The sequence below is a fragment of the Orbicella faveolata genome, unplaced genomic scaffold (genome assembly GCF_042242905.1).
Source record: "Orbicella faveolata isolate gen_17 unplaced genomic scaffold, um_ofav_v1 contig_24, whole genome shotgun sequence".
In the NCBI taxonomy this organism is placed as follows: Eukaryota; Metazoa; Cnidaria; class Anthozoa; order Scleractinia; family Merulinidae; genus Orbicella; species Orbicella faveolata.
In genome coordinates, this window is record NW_028301552.1 from 29356288 (window position 1) to 29381040 (window position 24753).

The 24753-nt window shown below is 40.4% G+C and overlaps 3 protein-coding genes across 3 annotated transcripts; all 3 read left to right on the forward strand.

The window, feature by feature from the left end:
- The first annotated feature begins 33 nt into the window (after nt 1-33).
- Nucleotides 34-3612, forward strand: LOC110047446 (leucine-rich repeat protein 1-like). Its single transcript, XM_020753197.2, has 4 exons — nt 34-341; nt 521-619; nt 1502-2220; nt 2961-3612. The coding sequence occupies exons 1-4, from the start codon at nt 144-146 to the stop codon at nt 3208-3210; spliced, it is 1266 nt and encodes a 421-aa protein (XP_020608856.1). The 5' UTR covers nt 34-143; the 3' UTR covers nt 3211-3612.
- Nucleotides 3613-5831: 2219 nt separating this feature from the next.
- Nucleotides 5832-8086, forward strand: LOC110047437 (serine/threonine-protein kinase Nek7-like). The gene has a single exon (XM_020753188.2). The coding sequence runs from the start codon at nt 6551-6553 to the stop codon at nt 7613-7615; it is 1065 nt and encodes a 354-aa protein (XP_020608847.1). The 5' UTR covers nt 5832-6550; the 3' UTR covers nt 7616-8086.
- Nucleotides 8087-9200: 1114 nt separating this feature from the next.
- Nucleotides 9201-22825, forward strand: LOC110047438 (uncharacterized). Its single transcript, XM_089291949.1, has 7 exons — nt 9201-9615; nt 11192-11702; nt 12809-12923; nt 13999-14110; nt 17735-17818; nt 18991-19061; nt 20119-22825. The coding sequence occupies exons 1-7, from the start codon at nt 9299-9301 to the stop codon at nt 20331-20333; spliced, it is 1425 nt and encodes a 474-aa protein (XP_089148075.1). The 5' UTR covers nt 9201-9298; the 3' UTR covers nt 20334-22825.
- Nucleotides 22826-24753: the final 1928 nt, after the last annotated feature.

Genomic DNA, 24753 nt, shown 5'->3' on the forward strand with positions numbered 1-24753 from the left:
TCGCGGGCTCAAGACCAATTCTCAACAAGGATTGGTTCGAATAGAACACGTGACGATAGTCAAAATATGGCGGCAAGAACAGAACGAACGATGTAAAAAACAGCGTCACTTTTTCATGTTTTATTTCATCAGTGGTAGGGAAAATGCGGCTAAATTGTGAAATATTGATCGTAAATCGATCAGCTCCTTCGCATAACATGCGAAACGCAAGCAAACCTACGCGTGCTTCTTTGGCCATCGGACGAAAAGAGACTTCAAAACATGTTGCAGTCGAGAACCGGAAGGCTGCTGTGTTTCTTTTAGTTTGTACTGCGAAGGAGAGGAACGGGGCAAAATATAAGGTTTGTGCAAGACAACCCAACATTTAACAAGATATTCGTAATGAACATAATATTTTACGTTCAAGTAAGGCTTAAGAAAGTGACTTGACCATATAGGCTGTTCAAAGCCTGCTAACCTTCTGTGTCTCCTGTCAGATTGGTTCATTTCAGATTTGTTAACTTGTTGATTCCTTCTCTAGGTTAAAGAGAACCTGCAGCAGGTGTTCTCAAAGTTTCTTGACAAAGGAAAGGCAACAATTCGATTAAAGGAACCTCCACATGATCTATTTATTAACAAGGTACTGATGTAAACTTTAGGTTAATATGTAAGCTTAGGGTATGTTCCTTTGGGGTGATCTGGATCAGCGATCCAAGATCACTCAGATCATGGTGCATCAAAGGAACCGATGAATCCACTCTGATCTCAGATTCATCGGTTCCTTTGGTGCACCATGATCCGAGTGATCTTGGATCCTTGATACTGATCCTGATCATCCCAAAGGAATGCACCCTTACCTACACCCCACCCCCACACTACATAGGAAGATAAGCTAAATATAGGACATCATAGTTTCAGCTTACAAATGGGGCAAGCCCAAAAATTGGTTTTCTTTGCACCCTGATCTATAAATTAACACTGACCCAGTTATTGCAGACCCCTGTATTTCAAGCTATTTTCTCTTCTTTTCTCTCTGGCAGTTTGAAAAAGACGTAGGTAGGGGGTAAACTCTGCATATGAGTTAAGTGGCCCATTAGGCCAGCACTTGTATTGTCTCTGGTTTCCATAGCATGAGGTGACTAGGAGCATTTCTACTCCCCCTGGATGAGATGCTAGTTCACTGCAGGGTTACCCCCAGCATTAAATTGGTCAGTACCCATTTGTACACCTGAGTGGAGAGAAGCACTGTGAGAGTGAAGTTTGTTGCCCAAAGTCACAAGATAATGACCCCAGCCAGGGCTCAGACCACTCAATCTGGAGTCAAGGGCACAAAACATGAGGTCACCGTGCCTCCCACTTGGTTGGTATTCAACAGTGAACTGTATCTGCAGTAAAACATTCAGAACGATGACGACTTGTTCTGAAATGCTTTGGGTGTAAAAGCAAGACCTCACCAGCAGACTATTTGTAGTGTAAGAAGTAGATTCTTGTTCTTTTAATCTTTTATTTACTTTTCTGATAGGCTGATCCATCAGGTCTCAAAACGTTTCTGTCGATACTTAAACTTGGAGACAAAGAGCTACAAAAGGTCAACCTGTCCTGCCTGGCTCCTGCAAAGATCTCAGACATAGAAAAACCCAAAACTGATATGGTGATCTCACGACGAGGTGATTATCCACTTGGGAAGCCTTTTCCAAGTACACTTAACAAGTTGACTGTTAACAACTGTGGACTTGTTCGAATTGAAGCCCGTATCCTGCAGATGAGCAGTTTGTCATGTTTAAATGTTGCCGACAATCAAATTAAGTCAGTGCCTTGCAGATTGACCAATTTGTCTGGATTGTCTGAGCTAGTTTTACGTGGCAACAGGATCCGGGAGTTTCCACCTTCACTCTGCACTGGGGCCTTGGCATCGTCTTTGAAGCTTTTGGATCTCAGCCAAAATGAAATCAAACTTCTACCTGTGGCATTTTGCAACTTAAAGAGCCTTGTTCATTTAAAACTAGATCAAAACCATCTCCTCATGTTACCAGTAAACATTGGAAAGCTTTCAAGTTTACGATTCTTCTCTGCCAGTCATAATCAGCTCAAGGTTTTACCTCATAGTTTATCTAAATTAAAGCTGGAATCAATGGACGTGTCACAAAATACCTTTCTCGATCAGGACAAATGGAAGATTGTAAGCAAGTTAACTGTTCCATCATTGAAGGAATGTGCAGGAATTGCTGTCAAGAAACATGGGTAAGTTTAAATCTAGAGATTGTTCATTATAGCACTGTTTGGCATAGCACTTCACATGGGAGGATATAAGGTGTGCTCCTCTTCCCCCCCCCCCCCCCTCCCCCTTTCACCACTACCACCACGCTTCCACCTGCATGGGTCAGAGACATTTGAGATCTTGGGCCTGATCAGGGAGATTTGGATTGAACATTAGCAATAACATACGAATTGGCTGTTTTCAATTTGGTTTCTAATAACATTAGGTATATGGGTACTGACAGGCTGTTAGGGAAACCTGTGGAGTACCTAACCTGAGTTAATGAGCATCTCTTCCGCGGGGAGAAGCAATACTCCTAAAGCACTTCACGACACGGGAAATGGGATAGTTTGCCAGTGTGGGCAGGTAGTTTGATTGCACCTTCAGATTTACCTCTACAGTAAATTCCAGATCAGGCCAAATGGCCAATATATAGAGATGGTCCTTATCCAAGTTTCTGTAGCATGAAACAACTAGGAGTACTGTATCTCTACATCCCCCAGGTGGGATGCCATTGAATCGCAGGGTTACACCCTGAGCATTAAATTTGCTGGTCCCCGTTTATAAACCTGGGTGGAGAGAGGGAGGACAGCAAAGTTTCTCACCCAAGAACATAAATCAATGGTAAGTGCCAACTGTTAGGCCTCCGCACCTGCACTAGCTGTACAGTCAGTATAGGTACATGTAAGCTAACAACATTAATTTAGTTCTCATTTCTTTTTAGGTGTTCATATTCCAAGGTAGTCATTCCATCATCCCTCTGTGTATATCTGGACACTGTTAAACAGTGCCTGTGTGGAAACTACTGCTTTAAATCATGTGTCCACTACATTGTGACAATCAACATTCATCACTTAGCCCATACAGTGGTGTCCGTGTGTCCAACCCAAAGCCACTTACCGGCAGAAGGCTTCCTTTGTTCCAGAAAGTGTCTTCAACGGTTGCAAAACAGTAAGAGACCATACTGGAGGTAGCTGCGCAGTGGCTTCTTAATCCATTTGCCCAAAATGGACGCAGGCCAACACTAAAATGCACAGAAACCTTTCCTCACTCCAACAAGGGTCTCTGTGATTGATATCAAAACAGTATGAGACTACACTAGAAGAAGTATATTTTTATTCAATGAAACTAAAAATGCTGTCAAAATTTGACTATTACGGCAAAGAGATTTTTTCCTAAAGTGTATGCCCTGTAGTACACTTGAATGAGCAAACAAAACTCAAGCAATTATCTGCCTCTGACCTGTATCTGCTACACAGATTGTAAGTTCCCTGCTTGTTGTACTTCAGTGGCACCGACATATTGTAAATGCTTCTCATACATTGTACATGTAGATAAATAAGATTAGAGTTAATAAATGTGGCTGTGATATTAGAGTTCATTAATTATTTCATTCTCAGAATGACAAAGCATTTAGAACAAAGCTTTGTTCTTTGAAAAAGGTCATGTCTGGAAGGTACTTTTTCTAAATCTGTTGAGATATGAACACTAGCTATTTAAATCAGTGTTACTGATGTGGACCGCGCGAAATAACCGTTATTATTAAAAACTGGATCATTAGATCATGCAACTCGAGAGTTTTCATTGGCTTAACCATCACAGTATATGAGCCATTACACCGTGCTCCACAAATATGGTAAGCGTGCACGTGAATTTTTCGGGCGTTTTTTTTTTTAGTTAAGTTTTCTATTGGCTATCTACAATCTCATATCCAGCGCGCGCTCGTGGAATAATTGTGTAAAAGTACCGAGCACGAATGGTCTGGATAATACGAGAAAACAGAAGGACTTTCGACGTTCCAAATCACCTTTTCTGAATGATGATAAATTATTCAAAACCCAGTCCAATTTATTCTTACCTGTCAAATGAAGCATGATATATTTCTAAATGCCAATACTTGTTTCGTATTTTTAATTCCCAGAACAAAAACACGGAAGTCTGACAAACTCGATAACACCACAGGCCATATTTTTACAAACGTACCGCGATAAAATCTTGAGGACATTTCTCGAACTTAAATTTTCACATTTTGCATTTTAATTTCTGGTTTGTTTTTTATGTTTTCCTTTTAAAACACGAAACAAATTTTATAGTCATTGGAGAAATTTCCCGTTGACACGATCTACAAAATTCAAACATTCTTTCGTCAGAAGGAACATCAATGCAACTAAAGCGCTACCTTACCTTACAAACTGGAAACTACCGTGAAAGATTTTAGCGGGGATCTACTAATGACGATAAGCTCGCAAAAGTTCTACTTTACCGGTAACATTCGGCACTTCTAAAAGAACTCGGAAAACGATTACAAGAAAGTCGAAGAGAAAAGCCCAAAGACATCGAAGTATTGAGTCTAAACAAGAGAACATGAGGAGCGAGAGAGTGAAACCCCCATATAGGCCTGGGAAACGTGTCTAAAAATAACTCGAGAGGGACTGCCTTAACAATCAGGCCCATATGAAGGATTAACTGTCACTTTCCATCCTCTGTTGAGCCAAGATTTGGACGGGGAAGGGGTATTTTTCGGTTTCAGCCCTCTTAAACGACACCACGTTTTGCAAGTGCAGTAAACAACCTCTAAAGAGAGGCAAAAGAGAGAGAGCCTGCGTTGAGGTTGTGTGTTGAATTGACGCCGTCGTGCGTGAGTAGCCTGCGTAGCTGGCCGTATTTAGCGCGCGAGTGCTTTTGTCTTCAATCCCGAGAGGGGATTGGCGAATTTCCTCGCGCTGCGCGAGGGGAAAAAATGACCAAATATCGCTTGCTCACGAATCCCGCCAGCCACGCAGCCAGTAGACCGTATTCGTATTCCCGGTATTAGACTGGAACTAGCTTGAAACTGAGGCTAATGCGGGAGGTGTTTAAAATGCAAATGATATTTATCGCTTTTTAATGATATTTCCCCGCAAGCTATTTCCAGTCCAACACCGAGAATGTGGTCTATTACAATTACGTTATGACGGAGACGCGATGTCCTGTTGTGATGATTATGTGTCGAAGAACCGTGCTGTAACTACTGAAAGTTTTAAAATCTGAACCTTTTCTACCTACCATGCCTCTCGCAAGTACTGGAAGTTTTAAACACTGCACTTTTTCTACCCTCCATATAACATTAATTAGCTGTGGTGAAATTCTATTTCAATTAAAATCCGTTAAGTAGTGGGCTTAGTTATCGTTCAGCTACTCCTGATTTCATTGTATTCGCCACCATTTAGAAATTCATCTAATGAATAAACAGATATCATTACAAGGAAGAAAAAAAATTCAATACCCTGCATAGTTTGAAAGAAAAACGATTCAAACGATAGATAAAAGCTTGAAATATTGTTAGGCTTTCGTGTGTTTGGATCGAGACCCTTGTCGCACAACTCCACAAAAACGTTGTTGAAATTTGACGTTTTTCAAAACATGTCTTAGTTGTAACAGACCTAAATCGACCGAAGCTACTTAACTTAAGGACGTTCGTGCCCAAAATGTTCCCACGCACAGTTTTTTTAAAGCTTGCCATACAGTAAGGTAAATACCAATTTTTGCCATAAAGGCCAAAAAATACGGGGGTCACCGTGCTCGTTTTGGAGATCAGGTGCATCGAAGACCATGCGTTTTTACAAGCTCTCGTTCTCCTAATACGATCTTAGCTTAAAAATATCAGCAGCAAAAGAAATTTTGATCAGGTAAACCTACTCAATTTAACACAAGTTAGTCTATTAAGTAATGTCGTTCCTTGAGGGAGAATAGGCCTTGAAAAAGAACGAATATTAGTAGTCTTTCCTATCCAAAAAGAATGAATATTATTAGTCTTTCCCATCCACATTCGAAGAAACCTTCGGTCGCATTAGGGCAGAAAATGCGAAATATTTGAAACTTCCCTCGTACAGATTTTTTTTCTGTTTTTTTTCTGTTTTTTTTTTTTCTGTAGGAAAGGAATTGATCTATGAAAAGAAAAGAGGGCGTCACCGACCATTTAAGAGAGTAAATTGCAGGCGAAGTTAGCTGGTGCCAAGCCTATACTTGCTTATCTTCCCTTCTTACAGCGCGCGCTTGATATGTATGACTTGGGTGACGTTGCAGCGTGAATCACGCGCGCAGTAAGGATGTGCAGAAACAATAGGCCTGAACGTCAGTCGCTATTCTAAGATTAAATTAATTTCGATAAATGTACGCTAATGAGGCATATAAAATATTGCGCTATCAAAAGACTTACCCTATTGTGACGCGCAAAGTTAATTGATTAATTGATAGATAATTTTTTATTGACTGATTTGAATGCGATCTGAAGCGCGCGCGCGCCAACAAAGAAAGTCGCACACGATTTGACACATGGCGGCAAGGACGCGCCTACAGGATCAATCCACACAGGAGGCAAAATTTAATATCTTAAACCCTGATGGCGCGTTCGCAGCCGAGGACGCGCAGCCAGGCTCCCTGCAGCAACACTGCCGCACGTTCATTTTGCAGGCGATGGGACTGAAGCGCTTGGCACGTATTGTCGATCTTCCGATCCCGAAGACGATGATCAATTTCTTAGCCAATCAGCTTACAGTGGACGACTTTTACGTCAACCGAAATAACTTGAACTCTCAGCACATTTCGCACTGCGTGTACCCGGCCAAGTGCCTTCTCGACATGTCCGAGGTATTGTTAAAGTGCGTGCCTCCCTGCTTAGCAGATGATCGCGTTAAATCCGCCATGGAGGCTTGGAGTGGGGTAAGCCATCCAAATATTATGCAAAGTCTAGTGCAGTTCAGCCAGGGAGGCACCGACATTATTGTATTTGAATACCCTCCCGTTGCCCTTCTGGACATTCTTCATGAGCGTAAAGGACTGCGGAGACTATTGCCGGAATACCTAATATGGAAAGCGCTTTGTGAGCTGTCCTCAGCCTTGAAGTACCTAAACGACAAAGGAATTATCTACGAAACTTCCACGCCAATCGACCGCATCTCTTTTGATGAAAACGGAACATTAAAACTGGACAGTGGCTTGTTGTACATGGCTTCTGCGCAAGACAACATGAACGCCATGGCTATGGGGGATAACGGCACGGGAATTTATTCCCCTCCGGAAATTTTGAAAGGACAGGTATTTAGCCCTGGAAGTCAAGTATGGCTCCTTGGGTGCGTGCTATACGAGCTCGCTACAATGGAACCCCCATATAAGATTGTAGGAACAGACATGTTTAGCGCTCTGGCTAACATCATGGAAGGCAGACCCCCTGAAGATATTAACGAGAACTTCTCCGAGGAGCTGAAAACCTTGATTCGTGACTGTCTGAATGGCGATCCCGACCTGAGACCGAACATGGACGAGCTCGCGAACAGGACATCTGTCGTTACAGAGAGAATGAAACAAGGCTACCAAGGGCCGGAAATTGTCGATTTGTAATTAAAGAAGCATCACAGCGACTCCTCTAAGTTGGAAGAAACTTAGATTAATCTTAGTTCAAGGAATATAAACAGTTCATTGCGCTGATAGACGCCACACTCTTTGAATCTGGAGTACATTTTAACACGTGTCAAAAATGCTAAAAGTTCCAAGTGAAAAGTACTACACTATCCGAAATTGCAAGAACAGTTTTGAAGTGGAAAAATACTAATGTTGATCTTACGTCGCGAAAAGCTGCACACGTTTGCTCCTTGCTCAAGATGTTCAATTTAAAATCCTGTACAACAGTTAACTTCAAGAGGAGATCACTCTTGGCTGCACTAAGTGCGAAACAAAAGTGTTGAAATAGTAATGCAAAACCGTTACGCTCTTTTTAGCTTCTAAACGGAATAAAGCTCGTTTAACTACATCAGCTTACAACAGAGTTATACTTGTATTTAAAAGTCAGTTCATCAGAGTTGACAAAGTCGTTAAAATTTGACAGCAACACCGCCGAAGTATAGAAGAAGCAAGGCAACATGAGTCGAATCCTCGATCAGATTTTGGCATATGTAGAGCTTAAAATTAACAAATCACTTTTTAAAGTTAAATTCAATGCACTCCAAAGTTGTTGTTTTTATCTGCTAAATTCTACTGCTGAAACTTTAACAAGGAGTTCCTCTGTCGAGGGAACTCCTTATTTTTTCATTTAGTCCGTACTTCTTGAAAACATTTCCACAATTCGATAAAACGATGCCAACTTTCCTAATTTGGAACGAAAATGTACATTACAATCTCCAAAACCACAAGTCTGTTGCAACCGCCTGTCAATCAGAGGAGGAGTGCGATGGTTCGTCGCTCTCAGTATAACGTCACTTTGCCCCGTTTCTGCATCATGAATTCTCGTTCCCAGAGCCCGGCCTGTCTCTCTTAGCCGGCGGAGCATTAGCACGACGAAAAACAATGATTTGATTGGCTAGATTCTTGGACTACTGTTCAACGATGGTTTTCATCCCAAAGATATCCAATGGTTTAATCTTTAGCTAAAACCGTTCATTTACAGATGCACTTCATGTACGAGTGAAGGTACTCAGTGATAAATAACTCTGATCTAGCCTTGAACTAAAACACCACTCCACACTTTCTATCAAGGACGGTTGTATATCGCCTGGGTGACCCTTTCCGGAGAAGCTTATTTCGACACCGGAAATAAAAATTCCGATAGCGGTTTTCACCAATGATTTGTGCGGGTCGAAGCGCGAAAAGGAATCGAGTAAAGATGCTCGTAAGATTTTCAAGCACCGTGCATTTGGGCTGTGATTGAAAACTGGGGAAAACTGGCCCGAGGTCGTGGCAGTACGGACCAAGCGCACCGAGGTCCTCACAAAAGCCAATCCGAACGCTCTGATTTGCCTCAAGACTACCTTGTCGTATAATAAGACGCAATACCGCACAGCTCGTTATATATTATTTTATCTCTATATGTATAAATTTCTGGATTCATGAACACGATGTTGTTGAAAATTTATCTTTTTCGCTCTAAGTCCAAGCTTAGCGTTAACAAATCATTTTTCCGTGGTTCCCAGTCCTCCCGTTAACTTTCTGTGAAGTCTTCCCGGCAACCTTTGAGTCAAAACATGGCGGACAAATTGCCGTGATAGTACTAGATCCCTATTGAAAATCTCTCCGATCTGGAAGACAACCATGCTCGACAGCGTCATTTTACTGCTTTTACTTTCAGTGCCTCCTATTTTCTCACACCAGCAGGAAAATAACGAAACAAAATGCCCGGTGTTTTCGGGGCAGTCAATTTTCGTAAACACCACTGGGGAGGACTCCGAGACCTGTGGACCGCAAACCAAGCCTTGCCGCAGTATTGCTTACGCTGTTGAGCTTGCAGGTCGCAAGAATATTAACTCGGTTATATTAAATATCTCCGTGGGTAACTACCAAGAGGCGGAAAGTCTTAAACTCGACTGTGGTAGACGGAGGTTGCAGCGTGTTACTTTCTGGGGAGCGAGGTATGGCTATTTAACAATTAGACCCGTGGCCCTTGAGGGCGAAGGGTCTAATTGTTTTAGTATCACCCAACTAGTCGGACAGAAAAGGTACTAATAAAGTTAGCAAATGCAAATTGAAGAAATATTTATTTGGGAATAAAACGAAAGAAAGCGTCACGCTCGATGGCGCCAATTTCGCTACTCGATGACTATTACTGATAGTCCCCTAGTAGCGTAGCCAATCAAAATGCAGGATTTGCATTAGTCCACTAGTTGGGTGATACTAATAAAAGATAACATTTGTGTATTATGCCATTGATCTTGATAATAAGCTGTGCTTACATGATCATGAGATAATTGACGCGTGTATGCAGTGGATTTCACTTCTGTGGATGGCGTTGTAATAATATTGCTAACGTTGTTGTGCACTACCCAAAAGGCTTTTGGCAAAATGAATACAGGGAAGGGAGGGTCTATTTTCCCAACTGGACAAATTAAGGTGGCTCAACACAGTTTTTGATCCCTGTGTTTCATTCACCTTTTTCTCTGAAACCCTTGATCCCTCAGCTGCCAAAACTGGCAGCAAGCAGATTAACAACACAAACATTGGTCTTTTGATAGTTAAGCTGACGTATGTGCTGTTGCCATGGCAACATGAATAAATATAAACAGGCCTTTAAAATCGCTTTTGTTTATTTGTAGAAAATCTAGTCATTACATTTTCTTTATAATTTGCATGCAACAAGCTAGTAACGATACTGACAAGTTAACACCATTTTGATAATAATTTAACAGAGAGATCTTTAATTATCCCTTGTTGAATGTTCACTGGAATATCTAGAATTTCCTTTGTTAAAGTTCAATTTTTTTTAATACTCCAGTTACTTATCTCCTAAAGTATTTTTGTGCCAAATTTTGTGAAATTCTAATGACTGGTTCTCGAGAAATGGGCGTATTTCCGAGAAAGCAATTTTTTTTTCAATTGCAATTTTTTGACTTACTGCGCATGCGCTGCATTTAACTGGGTTCTTTTGGTAACAATGAAAAAACTGAGAATTGCTGGGTTTTTGCATTGTTACCTTTTCTAACATATCTTTGTAATAAAAGATTAAAACCATCAATACACTGTGTTCAGTTATGAAGAAAAATAGCACAGATAGTGCGGGTGTTGAGTAAATAAAATGTTCGCTCTATTGACGGCATGTTCTTTTTTGCAATCCTTGCGCGCGCTGGATTGCATCAGCAAAAGCGCCCGCGCAAACTGTGTCCGGCCACCTTAAAGAGTGACTGGGTACAAGTTAGCTACTACACATCTACGTGAATTTGCAGTAGTGTTGTATTCAGGCTCACGGGGGTTTTTGTTGTCAGATGTGAAAAATCTGTTTGAATCAGTTTTGTTTTCATTTCCTGACAGTTCTTCTGTTTCCATCAGAATATTCTAAAGATCATTTCTTGGAGTGTTTCATGTTGTAAAATTTGAACAAACTGGGGCTTCAAAACAGCACTGAAACATAGTTTTTGGATATATAGGTTTCTCATAGCAAGTTTTCTTGGTGTAAAAATAACTGAAATAGTTTCCACAAATCTTTTTTAACAGGCAACACAAGCAAGTGGTTGAAGTTGATTTCTCATTAAATGTACAGTTCTGTGAAGTGAGCATGGTTGATCTTCACTGGAAGAACAGTCAACCTGTCCTGTATCATGCTCTTATGTCCAACATAACAATTTGTCAGTGTACGGCACAAGGAACAAACGTTAGCATCACTGCAAGCTCATCTACTATTACACTTCAAGAAAACAGCATTTCTAGGTGTTCAGGCTACCACCTTGGGTTGCCTTTACTCTCAGTAATGTCGTTTCCAGGAGATCTTAGCACATTACATATTATAAATTGTAACATTTCGGATAATTTTGGACCGGTTGTTTTTGTGGGAAGTGTTCATACAGTAACCATTGTTGCCTCAAACTTCGAGGGTAACAGAGTATCTTCTGACAAGAAAATCATCACAGCTCAAGTTTCATGTCTTAATATATCTAGCACAAGGTTCATCAGAAACTCTGGAAATTTGCTGGGATTAGAAGACGATGATTCATCAGCTAGTTTAGAGGTGAATGGGTGTTAAAATTAAGCATTAAGAAAGGTGTCTGATTTTGGCATATTTTCCCAAAAGATCAGGCCCCAGTTGTTTGAAGGCTGGATAATTCTATCCACCAGATAAGTGTTAGCAAAACAAACTGCACTATTTGCATGCTGGATAGTGATTTATCCAGTGGATAGCATTACCCACCTTTTGAACAACGCGGGCCAGATCAGTAGCCACATAGAGTAGCTTCCAAGATCATAAACTACATTGTGATTCTGCCAGCAAGGGGCTTGTTTTGTCAACTGTGAGTATGATACATTACAGCAGGGCCTTTGTCAAGGAGCAGGCACCAATCAAATTGACCAGAATGATGTGAGGACAATTTTGCCAGCCTATTTTGTCCAACCAGGGCTGTACAGGGGTGCCACAGGCAACTAACTTTTGCCGTTGGGCAACTGGAAAAACTGACTCTTGTCATATAAGCTTAAGTGCTGGGTACCCAGGATTTCATGGTTAGGAACCTTTGGACTCCTCATAATTTTGCTTACATCATCTAGAAAATTGGTTTTCTTATAAAGAAGTTCAGTTAAGAAAGTTTTGTTTGCCTGTGATTTACTGCCTTACTGTTGAAAGCTTTTATGAAACCCTTGAGTGAGGCATCTGATGTTGTGGTTGGTTGTTTTTGTGCCTGTTATAAATTTCTGTAACTGGCTTTGAAACTGACAGGGGACATAGGACAGTTGGTTTATGATATTTTCTAAAGCAACATGTGTGGTCAGAATATAGATGTTGAATTTTTATGGCGTTGTTTTATAGTCTAACAAATAATCTTAATTATTATGTTTTCCTTTCTTTGCTTTTGCACATTCACGTGTTTAGGTTTGCTTAACTACCTTTTTATCCTAAATTATGATCATTTTATGTGCCGATTACAGCATTCTTATTCTCTTGCACATTAAGACTTAAGTATTTGAGGTAGTCCTCTACATAAGCCTTATTTGCTTCTCTGGGCTTCCTTGCCTATCAAATACACTGATGTGTTAATAATGCTTATTTATAAAATACATTGAGGTTTTGACAATTTAACAGTTCACTTCAGGCTCAAAATTCATATCTTTACTGGTCCGCAGAAATGTCATTTCAGCTGTAATATGGTCAACAGCAGTTTGTTTTTGCCACCTGTGATGCCACACAATATTAATCAAGTGTTCTGTTCTAACTGCACTGTGGACAATGAATGCCCAGGTAAAATACACTGTGCAACTGTTTCTGTACATCAGAATTTAAAATCTCAGCTTCAGACAATTTCCATACTCCTGGTACAGAAGGGATTGAAATTTCTTGGGGTGGGGTGCGAGGAGTTCTGCAGGACCAAAAAATTGAAAGAAATGTAGGAAGCTCATAGACAATTGGAATTTCCAGAGGGGTGGGGGTGGAGTTCTTAGAAAAAATACCTTCTGTGGGGGAGGTATGGGTATTTTCTGGAACTATACAATGCTTGACTCCATCTTAAACTAACATGGATATAAATAATAACAACTACACACTGTGAGTCACACACTGTACCTCAAGGGTATAGACTGCAAAGGTCGCAGGTGAATTTCCTTGAATTTTTATAAGGTATGGTTTTCTATCTAATGCTAAAAGTAACAAGTATTTTGTTGTTGAATTGGTTTTTTCCTCTGTGCTTGGCTAAAAAAACACTTATGCCACACATGCAGCCATTGAGCTATGACACCAAAACCAATCCACCGTGCCAGAAAAGACGATAACTGCTTACAACAATATTTAAATAATATTATTGCTAATTTTGGTTGCATGATAACCCTAAAACACTCATAAAAAAACAAAGAAATGTTCGACTAAAAACTTCGAACCTAGTGTACAAAATGTTGTTACCACAAGGATGAATTTTACACAGTCACACACACCAAAAAATAGCTCTCTATGTGGCTGGCCTGTTTACTGCATTTGCTGTGCAAGGTATTGCATTATGTACATACCCCTGTGTGTCTGTGTGTGTGTTGACATATTATTTTAAGACATGTTTTAATACTTCAGCTGGTTGGCCCATATTTAAAAACTTTTAAAATGAGCCTGCATAGCAAGCATAACCTGTAGAAATGAGGTGTTCCTCAGTTGGTCACATGAAAATTTGGACCAAAATGAGGGAAAGGTTTTATTCTCACAAGAATACTTGTACAGCTGACTTGTAACCCAGGCTTGAATGTAACTGTATATGTACTGAATTATTTCCTCTTCAGTATCTTGTGCTTGTCCTGTTATTAATGTATAGATCATCTTTTTCGTTCTTTAACAGTGCATTGTCCTCCAGGGCAATTTCTTTTGAGCACTATCCTTTGCAACCCTTGTCCTAAAGGAAGCTACAGCCCAGGAACTGTTTTGAACAAAACTATGCTGCAATGTACACGGTAATCCCCTGAGAGACTTTCTGTACTTTGAGATCTGTTTAATGGCCTTGAACTGTACAGTGGAAGTCCGTTTATATGGTCACCAATGGGTCACGAACATTTGGCCAGATTAATGGGGTGGCCATATTAAGGGGGTAGGATCAAATTTTATGACTCGTCAAAATTGAGTGATGTGTTAACAGATAATATCACAGTATTACAGATACATCACTAATGAGCATCCAAAATGCAGATATAATTATTGAAGGCTTTCGTGCAAAATGGGCGTACATAGCATGTTGGGCCAATTTTTATTTTTTGCAGGATCAAGCTAATTTTTGGCAGACTGACTTGTTTTGACATAAAGAGCACCGTTGCGTAATTATTTTTGTTGATTTGCGTTTCATTTTCGAGAAATAACGTGAAAAAAATCTTAGTTTTTTGAGCGGCATCTTTTGGAGCGAATCCTTCAAAGGTGGATTTTGACACAGCACAAACTTAAATGGTTACTTTTAGCTGCTTCGACAGCACGTTTTTTTTAAGTAGATGTATTGATTTTTGAAAGAAGTAGAGAAATAGACCGGAAAAAAAATCGACAGACCTCATATCGAACTGGTGTCACAACAAAACAAACTCGAATCCAGCCTGTTCACCGCTTTATTTGTTTGCGCCAACGAAGCAACAGTAAGAGAATAGTGTAATTATATAAATAATAAAACTAGCGGCAAATGCCACACTTCGGGGACCTCTTTGTTTAGCAAAACAAAAGGTTTCTTTTGTTTTTCGCTCAACAGAAGATCTCCTAAAGATACTCCAAAACTGAGTTTTTTGCATAAGTTATTTCTCCAAAACGAAGCACAAATCAACAAAAACAATATTATTATGCAACAATGCTTTTCATGTCAAAACAAGTCAGTCTGCCAAAAATTAGCTTGATCCTACAAAAAATAAAAATCAGCCCAAAATGCTTTATATGCCTTTTTGCACGAAAACCTTCAATTTTAAAAAATGGAAACTTCAATCACCACAATCAGTTCACACGATATTAACATTGGAAAGATGAATATATTAACTGGTTTGAGTTGCCATCTAAATGGAGTAAAATTGTGTAAAGGATTATACAGGCTGGGATTTCAAAATGTGGCCATTGGCCATGTTGACTGGTTGGCTGCATTAACAGGGTTTTCTTATCAGAAAAAGTATGGGTGTTTCGCCAGGACAAGAAAAAGAGGCCGTAATAATGAGGTGACAGTATTAATGAGGTGACCATAGGGCGGGGTTCCACTGTGCAGTACAAAAGGGTCTTCAAATCAGGAAACCAGAAAGGAGCTCAGTCACGGTTTGCTCATATTGAAAAGTTTAGCCTCAATTTTTCAAATTCATCGTTTGTAATCCGTGTCAAATTATCTTCTCCATCCTTAGCCATCCTTGTTCTTTTATGGTTTATCATTATTTCTTTGGTGTTTCTCTATCTTATGAAACTGTTAGTTTCAGGTTTCCTATCATTTAAAGGTAATTTTGTATGTGGCCAAAATAACTCAAAATACCGTGACTGAACTCCTTTAAAATAATTATTGGTTGTCTAATAAATTTCCAGATCTCAGACTGTGGTTCAATAATCCACCTCGTACTGTAACTATAATGTTCAAAAGGGTATTGAAGTCAAGAAACCTTAAAATAATATATATTATTACTGTTATTATTAGTTTTCAAAAGGTATATGTAGGAGACATTACATTTAATAATCAACCTCACACTATCATTTATTAATAACTAAAACAACAAGAATGTCATCATATTTATCATCATTGTCAACAACAATAGATTCAGAAATATTTAGTTTCCTCAAAGTGATCTCAGACATACAGATAACAGGGGAATCTCAGTCTTAAACAATATAGCTTGAACAGGGGGGATATTGTTCATTTGATGCAGATTCATAAAATCAACCTCGTTCCCAGGGTCTCTCATCTTACCGCGCCCTGGAGCGAGCGAAGAGAGACCCTGGTTGGGTCTGGTCATGTGTCTCCCAGAATCTGGGAGATGACAATTAAATTATTGAAGGGATGGGCGGCCTAGTAGGAATTTTGTCTATACTTAGCCCACGGGAGTGCGGGATGTGTTGTCACCAAAGTAAACCAAGAACGATATGTTCTGCGGCAATGTCCGGCGGTAATATTCTGCAAACGCCGAGGAAAACTTATCCGTCATCTAATAGCGGAAATCCAAGTCGCTGAAGGGTGTATGGTTCAGTGAAGGACGTTACATATTGTAAAAATCTCTTCAAGAGGGCGAATGGAGAATTACACACGGCGACCGAGGCTGTGTATGGAAGATCTTTGACTCAGCTTTACCTCAGAATGAAGTGTAGGTCTTGTGAACGGCGATTAAATAATTCTAGAGAATTCAGGGCCTTTTAATTGATCACTGAAAGCTAGGGTCACTTCGAAAGGAGCGTCAAAGGTTGAAAAGATCTATTGAAGTTTCACCGCGCCGTCGGCGCCCCGAACTTTGCAGAGCGCGAAGGATAATACAACGAACTCGTTGCGGTATGCATTTCGCCGTCGTTGCTGATAAACTGGATTCATCTTCGACCGAAAGGAGGCTAGAAGAAGAAAAAGACAAATATAATTTTTATTGTGTCGTTAATAAATTAGTGTACGTGACTCCAACGGTTCGTGACAACTTTGCACATTGTCATTTAATTTTCGATCTTTCGACCTTTCTTTACTTCACGTGTGTTTCTGGGGGGCACTTTTTATGCTGTGTTATTAGAAGAAATGGAAATTATAAGTAGAGTGGAGTCGTTTGATTGTGTTACAGCATATCTTTAGAGATCGTAGGTCTGCATGGTTTCCGCTGTAAACTGCACGTCGCTTCTCAGAGTGACACCTCTGTATAAATTTGCCATGCCGTGCTTATACTTTGTTCAGGTTCGTTTCTATTGCAAGATATGTTTTAAGGCTCTAAGTATTGGCTCTCCAGGGACAAAGATTAAAATATCCCTTGAACATCAATTTGATCAAGTGCATTCAAAGAAGAAACAACAATTACTCCGGGATGAAATTGCGCTGCTCCACGTCCACAGCTGAAATGACTGACTTTCCATAAATCCAGTGGGTAAGACGGCAACACTGACAATCAAGACCACTAAATTACCTCGAGACAGACTTGCTTAACCTTTAGGTAAACGTTGGAATAGATATTATTCGAAATTTCAGCCTGAAAGCTAAGTATTAATATACGCCGCGGGTAATGGCAGTCGCAGCGCGATACTTCGAATTCGACAAAGCTCAACGCGACAAATTGCTGATTACAGAGGACCCCTCCCTGATGTTCTCAATTGTCAAAGTGGCACGTGACCAGACCCAACCAGGGTCTCTCTTCGCTCGCTCCAGGGGGCGGTAAGATGAGAGACCCTGGGAACGAGGTTGTCATAAAATTTTAAGGTAAAATTTTTAGTTAAGTAAGGAATTTTCCAAATTGTTTTTGATCACGAACTCAACAAAATTTAACTTTGATGACCTTGATGACTGAAAGCATGTAGTATATCTTTTGCAATAACTCTTTTTCTCAAAATTATCACTCATTTCAACGGATACATCTATATATAATATTCAGTTGAGTTTTAATGTGATCTTTCAGCTGTCCAGCTGGTACATACAGTTCAAAGGCTGGCAGTAACGCATGTACACAATGTGATGAAGATACTTTTTCTCGAAAGGCAGGGTAAGTTTATTTTGTTCTCTGATTATTTCAAAAGTATCACATCTGTTAGAGCTATGCTTGTAGAAGTAGTGCTGTTATGTTGCAGTGCTCTGCTTTGCAACAATGTTGTGCAATGCGGTGCAGTGCTGGGCACCAGTGAGCTTCACTGTAGTGTGCTATGTTGTGCTTCTCTTTGCTGTGCTGCACGGTGCTGTGTTGTACAGTACGTCGTTGTGCTGTGCTCAGTGGTGACTTTCTTATTCTATTTTACTTATGGCATTGCCCTAACCAACAAATAAAAGCTAACCGCAAGCTAACTGCAAGCATACCAGTGTGAAAATGAATAATTTTAACGTTTGGTGAGTGCATACTAGTATAAATCTACTAGCGTTCTATCACGAATGCCGTTCTCTGATTGGCTACGCTACTCACTATCTATTAAACAATTAGATTATGAGCTCGAGATTTCTTTCGCGTGATAGTTGACGAGGGCGCATAGAAATCGAGAGCGAATCAATCAGAGAGCAGTATTCATGATAGAACGCTAGTAGATTTATACTAATAGCGAGTAGCGTACCAGTGTGCCCTAGTCAACAAAATGATGGCCGCTTCTTTTCTTTTTTGAAGTGTCTGTGAAGAGGATTTAGATAAAGTTTTGAACGACTAGTAGATTTATACTAAAACAATTAGATTAGTTGACTCGGGCTGCGCCCTCGTCAACTATCGCGCGATAATAGAAATCTCGAGTTTATAATCTAATTGTTTATTATAACCAGTTGCGACCTAGTCCAGGCCTAAACTAGAGCAGGTATGGCATCGTCCATTCCGAAAAGCTTGGTTATCAATTATGGCATTAACCATTAAAAATGGCATCGACCGTTTACGAAAGAGAAATCAGCTTCGCCTCCCAATCGATCCATTCTACCTTGCGCCCGTACTCACCTCACACAGTGGATTTCTATGACGAACGTTTCGAATCTTTTCGAGAGAGAGTCAATGTTGTTCTGGTGGGAGAGAATACAAACAAGGAATGCCCTGCTCACTAGAACATTAATAATTATTCGTTCCCCTTGTGAGCTATGTTTTTAACATGAGATACTCTGTTCTTGTTTTAACACAACGTCGCAGAATGTAGATCTATTTTAGACGTGCTATAACAAAGTAATCAAGTCTTGTTTGTTTACTTGTTTCAGTTCGACATTGTGCACAAAGTGTAAGAATGATTTTTTCACCTCTAAACCAGGTCAATCATCATGCTCTACATGTAAGTATGTTTCCGTCAGTAAAACCTTGAAATACAAAAGGAGAAGCCTGGTGCCTATCTTGTCACCAGAGTCAGCGCGTTTTTCGGTCAGCGGTAACCCAACGCCCGACGCTCTCAGCCTCTGGACAAAATCAGATACCAGAACCAGAAAATCCTGGGCCAGGCTCAATTGTGCGCATGCGTTCACGTGCTATAGTGGTTTCTGAACATGCGTAGAGAGGGTAACCGCTGAAACTAATGCTGGCTCATCTTCCGATTTCTCCCAGAGTTTTCGATTCTTGGTGCTATACAAAAATATCGCGTTTCTGAGAACGAGATTGCCATAGAATGAAGCGTGTAGGGCTGGTTTTTTCAATGGACAGCTTTCCCGCGGTGGATACAATTACCAACCCTTTGAACGACTAGGACCAGCATTTTATGGTGTTTCCATAGCAGATTGTCCTACCCTTTTATACTCCTGGATGATGAGAGGAGCTGCGGACAACCCACTATTACAGACACCCGCTATTACGGACAGAAGCCACATCTCCGTCCGGCGGAAAATACAAAGAAAATTAATGAATGAAAACAACTCCTGCTATTACGGAATTGCGGACACTTCATGTGGTCCCAAAGTAATATTTTCATTGTTCTTCTTTCGTTGCTACGGACAATTATTGACCTAATTATTCTGCAAGCTTGGAATGTTTACTAGTCTGGGTACTATTTTGGCCCATATTAGATGATTATGTGTCAAAATAGATGTGTACTACAAATTAAAAGAAAATGGAAATCTTAAAAGAGTATAGCAGTCATACATTATGTGTGACACTTCACAACCAAAAATTGGGTCATTTTTCATCACACCCCGCTATTGCAAACATCAAATGACTGTCCCGAGGGTGTCCGCTATAACGAGAGCTGACTGTGCTGTAGATGGAGTATGGATGACGAACTTGAAATATTTAGGCTAAATTTTTTAATATAACGACGTACTTAAGCTCTTCGTGCAGATTCTTCATGTTCACTCAAAGTGTTTGGTTTTTTCGCTTAATACATATGTATTTTTCTCTTTCAGTGACGATTGGTTTCATCGTTCTCACAGCGTGCGTGATTCTATTAATCATTGTTCCCCTTCTAATACTGCTGATTCGGAACAGCTCGCAGTCATTTCTGAAACAAAGGTGCTCTTCAAGTAGTCCGCTGGCAGAGGTCACGCAGAAACTGTGGGAAGACGGGGAAACAAATTACTCCGTGCAGGCTGACGGATACGCGAGCAATGGATCAGCTTAAAGTGTGGCCCCGGCCACATTAAGCCTGAGGAATTTGAAAACGCAGCGTTATTCCTACGGCTAGGTCTACCGTCCTCACTACACTGTAATCTGTCACGAAAACGGAGCTTTTCGAAAACGCTCTTCAAGGAAGGAAGGAGGAATTTGAAAACGCCGGCTTTTGGTTTTCGCGTGGACGGAACAGATTTTGAAAACGGAGTTTTTCGAAAACGATGACGTCACGATAATCACGTGATTTCCCTGACCGAGCTTTCCTCAAACACAAATCCAAAATGACCGGTGTAGTGTGGACGGAAAACATTTGATGCGTTTTCAGAGTGAAAACTCTGTTTTCAAATTCCTCCAGCGTATAGTGTGGACAGGGCCTGTATTCCTGGTTGTCAAATGATCCTGATTTCTCTACTTCTCGGCTCATCAGTCGATTCTTGCTGTAATTTTTACCCTCGACATCTCAATTTCTCAAGCCATTTTGCGTTGCTCTTGGAGCTTCGAGAAAATGGGATTAAACGGTATCGTCAGTATCATTACATCATTATTCGACCGGCGTAAGAGAGGTTTTCAAATGATTGTCGTGTGATACTAAAACCAAGGTAATCACTCTGGCCCATTGCGAATTACGCACTCAGTAAAAAAATGAAAACCCGAACCAAATTCATGTAGCTGACGCGAAACGCAGGAAAACGTGTGTGAGTGAGTCGCGATTGGTTTTGGTTTTACTTCTGATTCAATGAAAAAGAGGCGCGTGTTTTTTAAGCCAATCGCTCCCTAGTGTAGTAGGTGCAAAACCAAAGCTAATGCGAATTGCTTTATATTCAAGTGAAAACCGCTCTTATAGTTTAGATGTGTTCCCGTGTCGATAGCCTTATAAAAAAGGTATCTCTTTTGTCTGTATTCGACCCGAAAACAACTATATTGATGACGTCACTATTCGGTGATCCGTTCGGAATCTCTGATTGGCTGTTGCTCGTAAAAATTCTAAAACAGGCAACGACCAATCAGGGATGAAGTTTCGATTCGGTGTTCTCTATAGAGGCTCTGATTGGCTGTTAAATGCACAAAAATTTAAACCCAAGAAACAACCCATCAGGGATGACGTAACCATGCAGTGATCCGTACAGAATCTTTGATTGGCTGTTAAACGCGCGCGAAAATTCAAAACCAAGCAACGACCGATCAGGGACTTAGGTAATTGAAGGTCAAACTTACTCTCTTGCAATTACTGCTTTAGAAGAATTGAGCCGTTAAAGAGAGATTTTTTCCCAAATAGTTATTATATTTTTTATGACATTTTTGAATGGCATTTATTTTAATTGGAAGAAAATACTTTGTAGTGTAAGTATTCTAGGTATTGTTCAGTCTTGTAAGTAGTGAAAGTATCGTATTAAGTAGAATATAGTTTTGTTTCTAATGTATTAAAATTTTTAAAGGTTTTCGTAATCCGATCTAGTTTTCTGTGCAAAATTTTCCGTGGCTTTTGTCCACCTTTATCAGAGCCACCGAAAATTTAGAACAGAAACAACAGATCGGATTACGAAAACCTTTTAAATACGTCACCGATCGCAACACTGGAAGTAGTATTTTCAGTCACATCAAGTATTATAATAAGATTGTAATTCTCAGCTCCTGCTGGGGCCAAACATTATATCAAGCGACGAGCACCAGCTTAGGAAGCGTCCACGTGTTAACTTTTAAAAGAATTGTAGTTCAAAAATTAAAAAGTAGTCAATGATTGAAAAAAACAGCCTGAAATTTCCCAAGGCCCTGTCCACCTTACGCTGGAGGAATTTGAAAACGCAGCCTTCCGTCCACATTAATCCGTCACGAAAACGGAGCTTTTCGAAAACGCTCTTCAGATCTGGCGAATTTGAAAACGTCGGCTTTTCGTTTTCGCGTGGACGAAAAACATTTTGAAAACGGAGCTTTTCTAAAATGATGGCGTCACGATAATCACGTGACTTCCCTGACCGAGTTTTCCTCAAACACAAATCCAAAATGACCGGTGATTGCTGCGTTTTTAAATTCCTTGCTTCAGCGTAGTGTGGACAGAAAACTCACTTTGTAAAATGAAAGAAAGGTCAGCTGATGGTTGAACGAAGGCCCCTTCAACAAGTTGTAGTGCCAGCTGGTAAAAATCCCAGTTCTGGACTCATTCATTACGTTGCGTCTGAAAGTAATATTATCAAACATAAAAGACCGTGTTTCGCCGCATTTTCTAACACCGGAGACGAGAGTTGAAAATAAAATCGCGCGGCGGAGTATTTTTGACGAACTTTCAGGTGTTTGAAAATGAGGTCAAACACTGTCTTGAGTGGTTGATATAATATATCTTCTAAATCGAAACTAAAACTTGGGAGGAAACGGAGAAATAAAGTCGAAAAAATCTATGCCCATTTAGATCAAATCTCCAAACACCGTCAAGATCGTGATTTCAATTTTATATGTTCATGAATTATAAACTCGTGAGAAAGGATTGCAATAAACTGTGAAAAGTTATATTTTGTCTAAAAAAATGAGGATGGTCTGAATTTTAGAGACTTTGGGTAGCGTTCTTTAGTTCCAGGTCTTTGTCATATTTCCAAACACGCAGAAGAGAAGATGCAAAACCGAGTATTTTCTACAATCCGTCAGATGTTGGGAAATGTGACGAAGAACTTCTCTCGTGTTCGATATATCTTCTCAAATGAGACTACAACTTAGGAAAAAATGACAATCGTAACATTTTGCGTGGTTATGACAAATGTCCAAACATCGTAATGAACTAGACTTTTTGAGTCTCAATCTCTACTTAAAAATATCACATCCACACTACGCCGGAGAAATTTGAAACGGCATTTTCACTCTGAAAACGCATCAAACGTTTTCCTTCCACAAAGCCGGCGTTTTCAAATTCCTCCCGTTTGAAGAGCGTTTTCGACGGATTAGTGTAGACGGTAGGCCTTACTGTAGAAATAAAACTCCATTTTCAAATTTCTCCAGCGTAGTGTGGGTGGGGCTTTATATGACTTATCTTCTGCATGCTTATGTTACCTCGCGGCGGCGTGGCTGGGAAAGGGAGAGAAACGCTGTTACAGCGGGGGAGCGGGGCGGGTGGATCATATCAGCGCTTAGGAGGCCTTCACACGGCAAACTAAAGTTAGCAAACTTGTGTTGGCAAACTCAAGTTGGTGTGTGAACGGCACAAATACAGTCGGCAAACACGTTGGCAAATTGTTGGCGACAAATAGAACTTGCCTCTATTCTCGCCAACGTTTTCACCAACTTTTTCGTGTTGGTAAACTCGTATCTGACGTGTGAACGATTGTCAAACATGTGTTGTTAACTGTCAACCAATCAAAACACGCGCTCTATTCACGCGATTTATTTGCGTGGCACTTCACAAAATGGCGGACGCAAGTCAAGATGAACGCGAGGCCACTTTTAAATTTATCGAAGAGGTTCACAATTGTCCGGTTGTGTGGGACGTCCCATCTGTAGTCTACAAAGATACTAAAAACGAACAAAAGACAATAGAGGAGCTAGCAGACAAACTGGGTTTCGTCCAAACCTTTCTTTTCCTCCACCGCTTTCTGTTTCCTCTCTTCTCTTCTTCTGTTTCACTGTTGTACGTGAGTACCACTGCACTAAGTCGGCCATGTTGCAAATTACTGTGTTGTAATTTGACGAGAGTTTGACGTGTGAAAGTACGAGTTTGCCAACTTTTTGAAGTTTGCCAACACTAGTTTGCCAACTTAAGTTTGCCGTGTGAAGACCGCTTTAGGTTTGCTTGTGTGTGTGTGGTACACGTGCATGGGTGTGGTGCCCGCGCGTGTGTGGCAGTTGCGCGCGCTCGCGTGTGTGTGTAAAAATACAATGGACATTTGAATGAATGTAATGACCCGCGCACGTATAAAAATGTAATGGAACAAGAAAATGGTACATTTCGTGTTTCTTACCCTCCTGCCATCGTATGTTGCTCCTATATATATATATATGTATTCGTATGTAACCAATGTATTCGTATGTAACCTGTATGTTACCGTATGCGTCTGTTTGTATCCGTATGTTACTTGTATGTACTCGTAGGCTACTCGTATGTACTCGTATGTTACTCGTATGTATTCGTATGTCACTCGTATGTACTCGTATGTACTCGTATGTACTCGTATGTACTCGTATGTACTCGTATGTACTCGTATGTACTCGTATGTACTCGTATGTACCCGTATGTTACTCGTATGTACTCGTGTTGTGTTTTAGCCCCGATCAGCTGCAGGTATACCGAAATTTTCCGCAGAAATTTTTTACCGGGAATTTCCGTTCCATTTGGTTTTCCTCCTGGAATTTCCGGGATTTCCAGTTGAATGGTTCGCATTTCAGAAATTCAACAATTTTCGGTTTTCTGAAAACTTTCGCAAGAAACTTCCCTACCATGTCTTCTCGGA

Bases quoted from the DNA above. Each gene is read 5' to 3' on its own strand.
- LOC110047446 (XM_020753197.2), top strand. From the start codon at position 144: ATGCGGCTAAATTGTGAAATATTGATCGTAAATCGATCAGCTCCTTCG. The intron at 342-520 runs GTTTGTGCAAGA...TTCCTTCTCTAG, and splicing joins GGAACGGGGCAAAATATAAG to GTTAAAGAGAACCTGCAGCA. The intron at 2,221-2,960 runs GTAAGTTTAAAT...ATTTCTTTTTAG, and splicing joins ATTGCTGTCAAGAAACATGG to GTGTTCATATTCCAAGGTAG.
- LOC110047437 (XM_020753188.2), top strand. From the start codon at position 6,551: ATGGCGGCAAGGACGCGCCTACAGGATCAATCCACACAGGAGGCAAAA.
- LOC110047438 (XM_089291949.1), top strand. From the start codon at position 9,299: ATGCTCGACAGCGTCATTTTACTGCTTTTACTTTCAGTGCCTCCTATT. The intron at 9,616-11,191 runs GTATGGCTATTT...CTTTTTTAACAG, and splicing joins GTTACTTTCTGGGGAGCGAG to GCAACACAAGCAAGTGGTTG. The intron at 17,819-18,990 runs GTAAGTTTATTT...TACTTGTTTCAG, and splicing joins ACTTTTTCTCGAAAGGCAGG to TTCGACATTGTGCACAAAGT.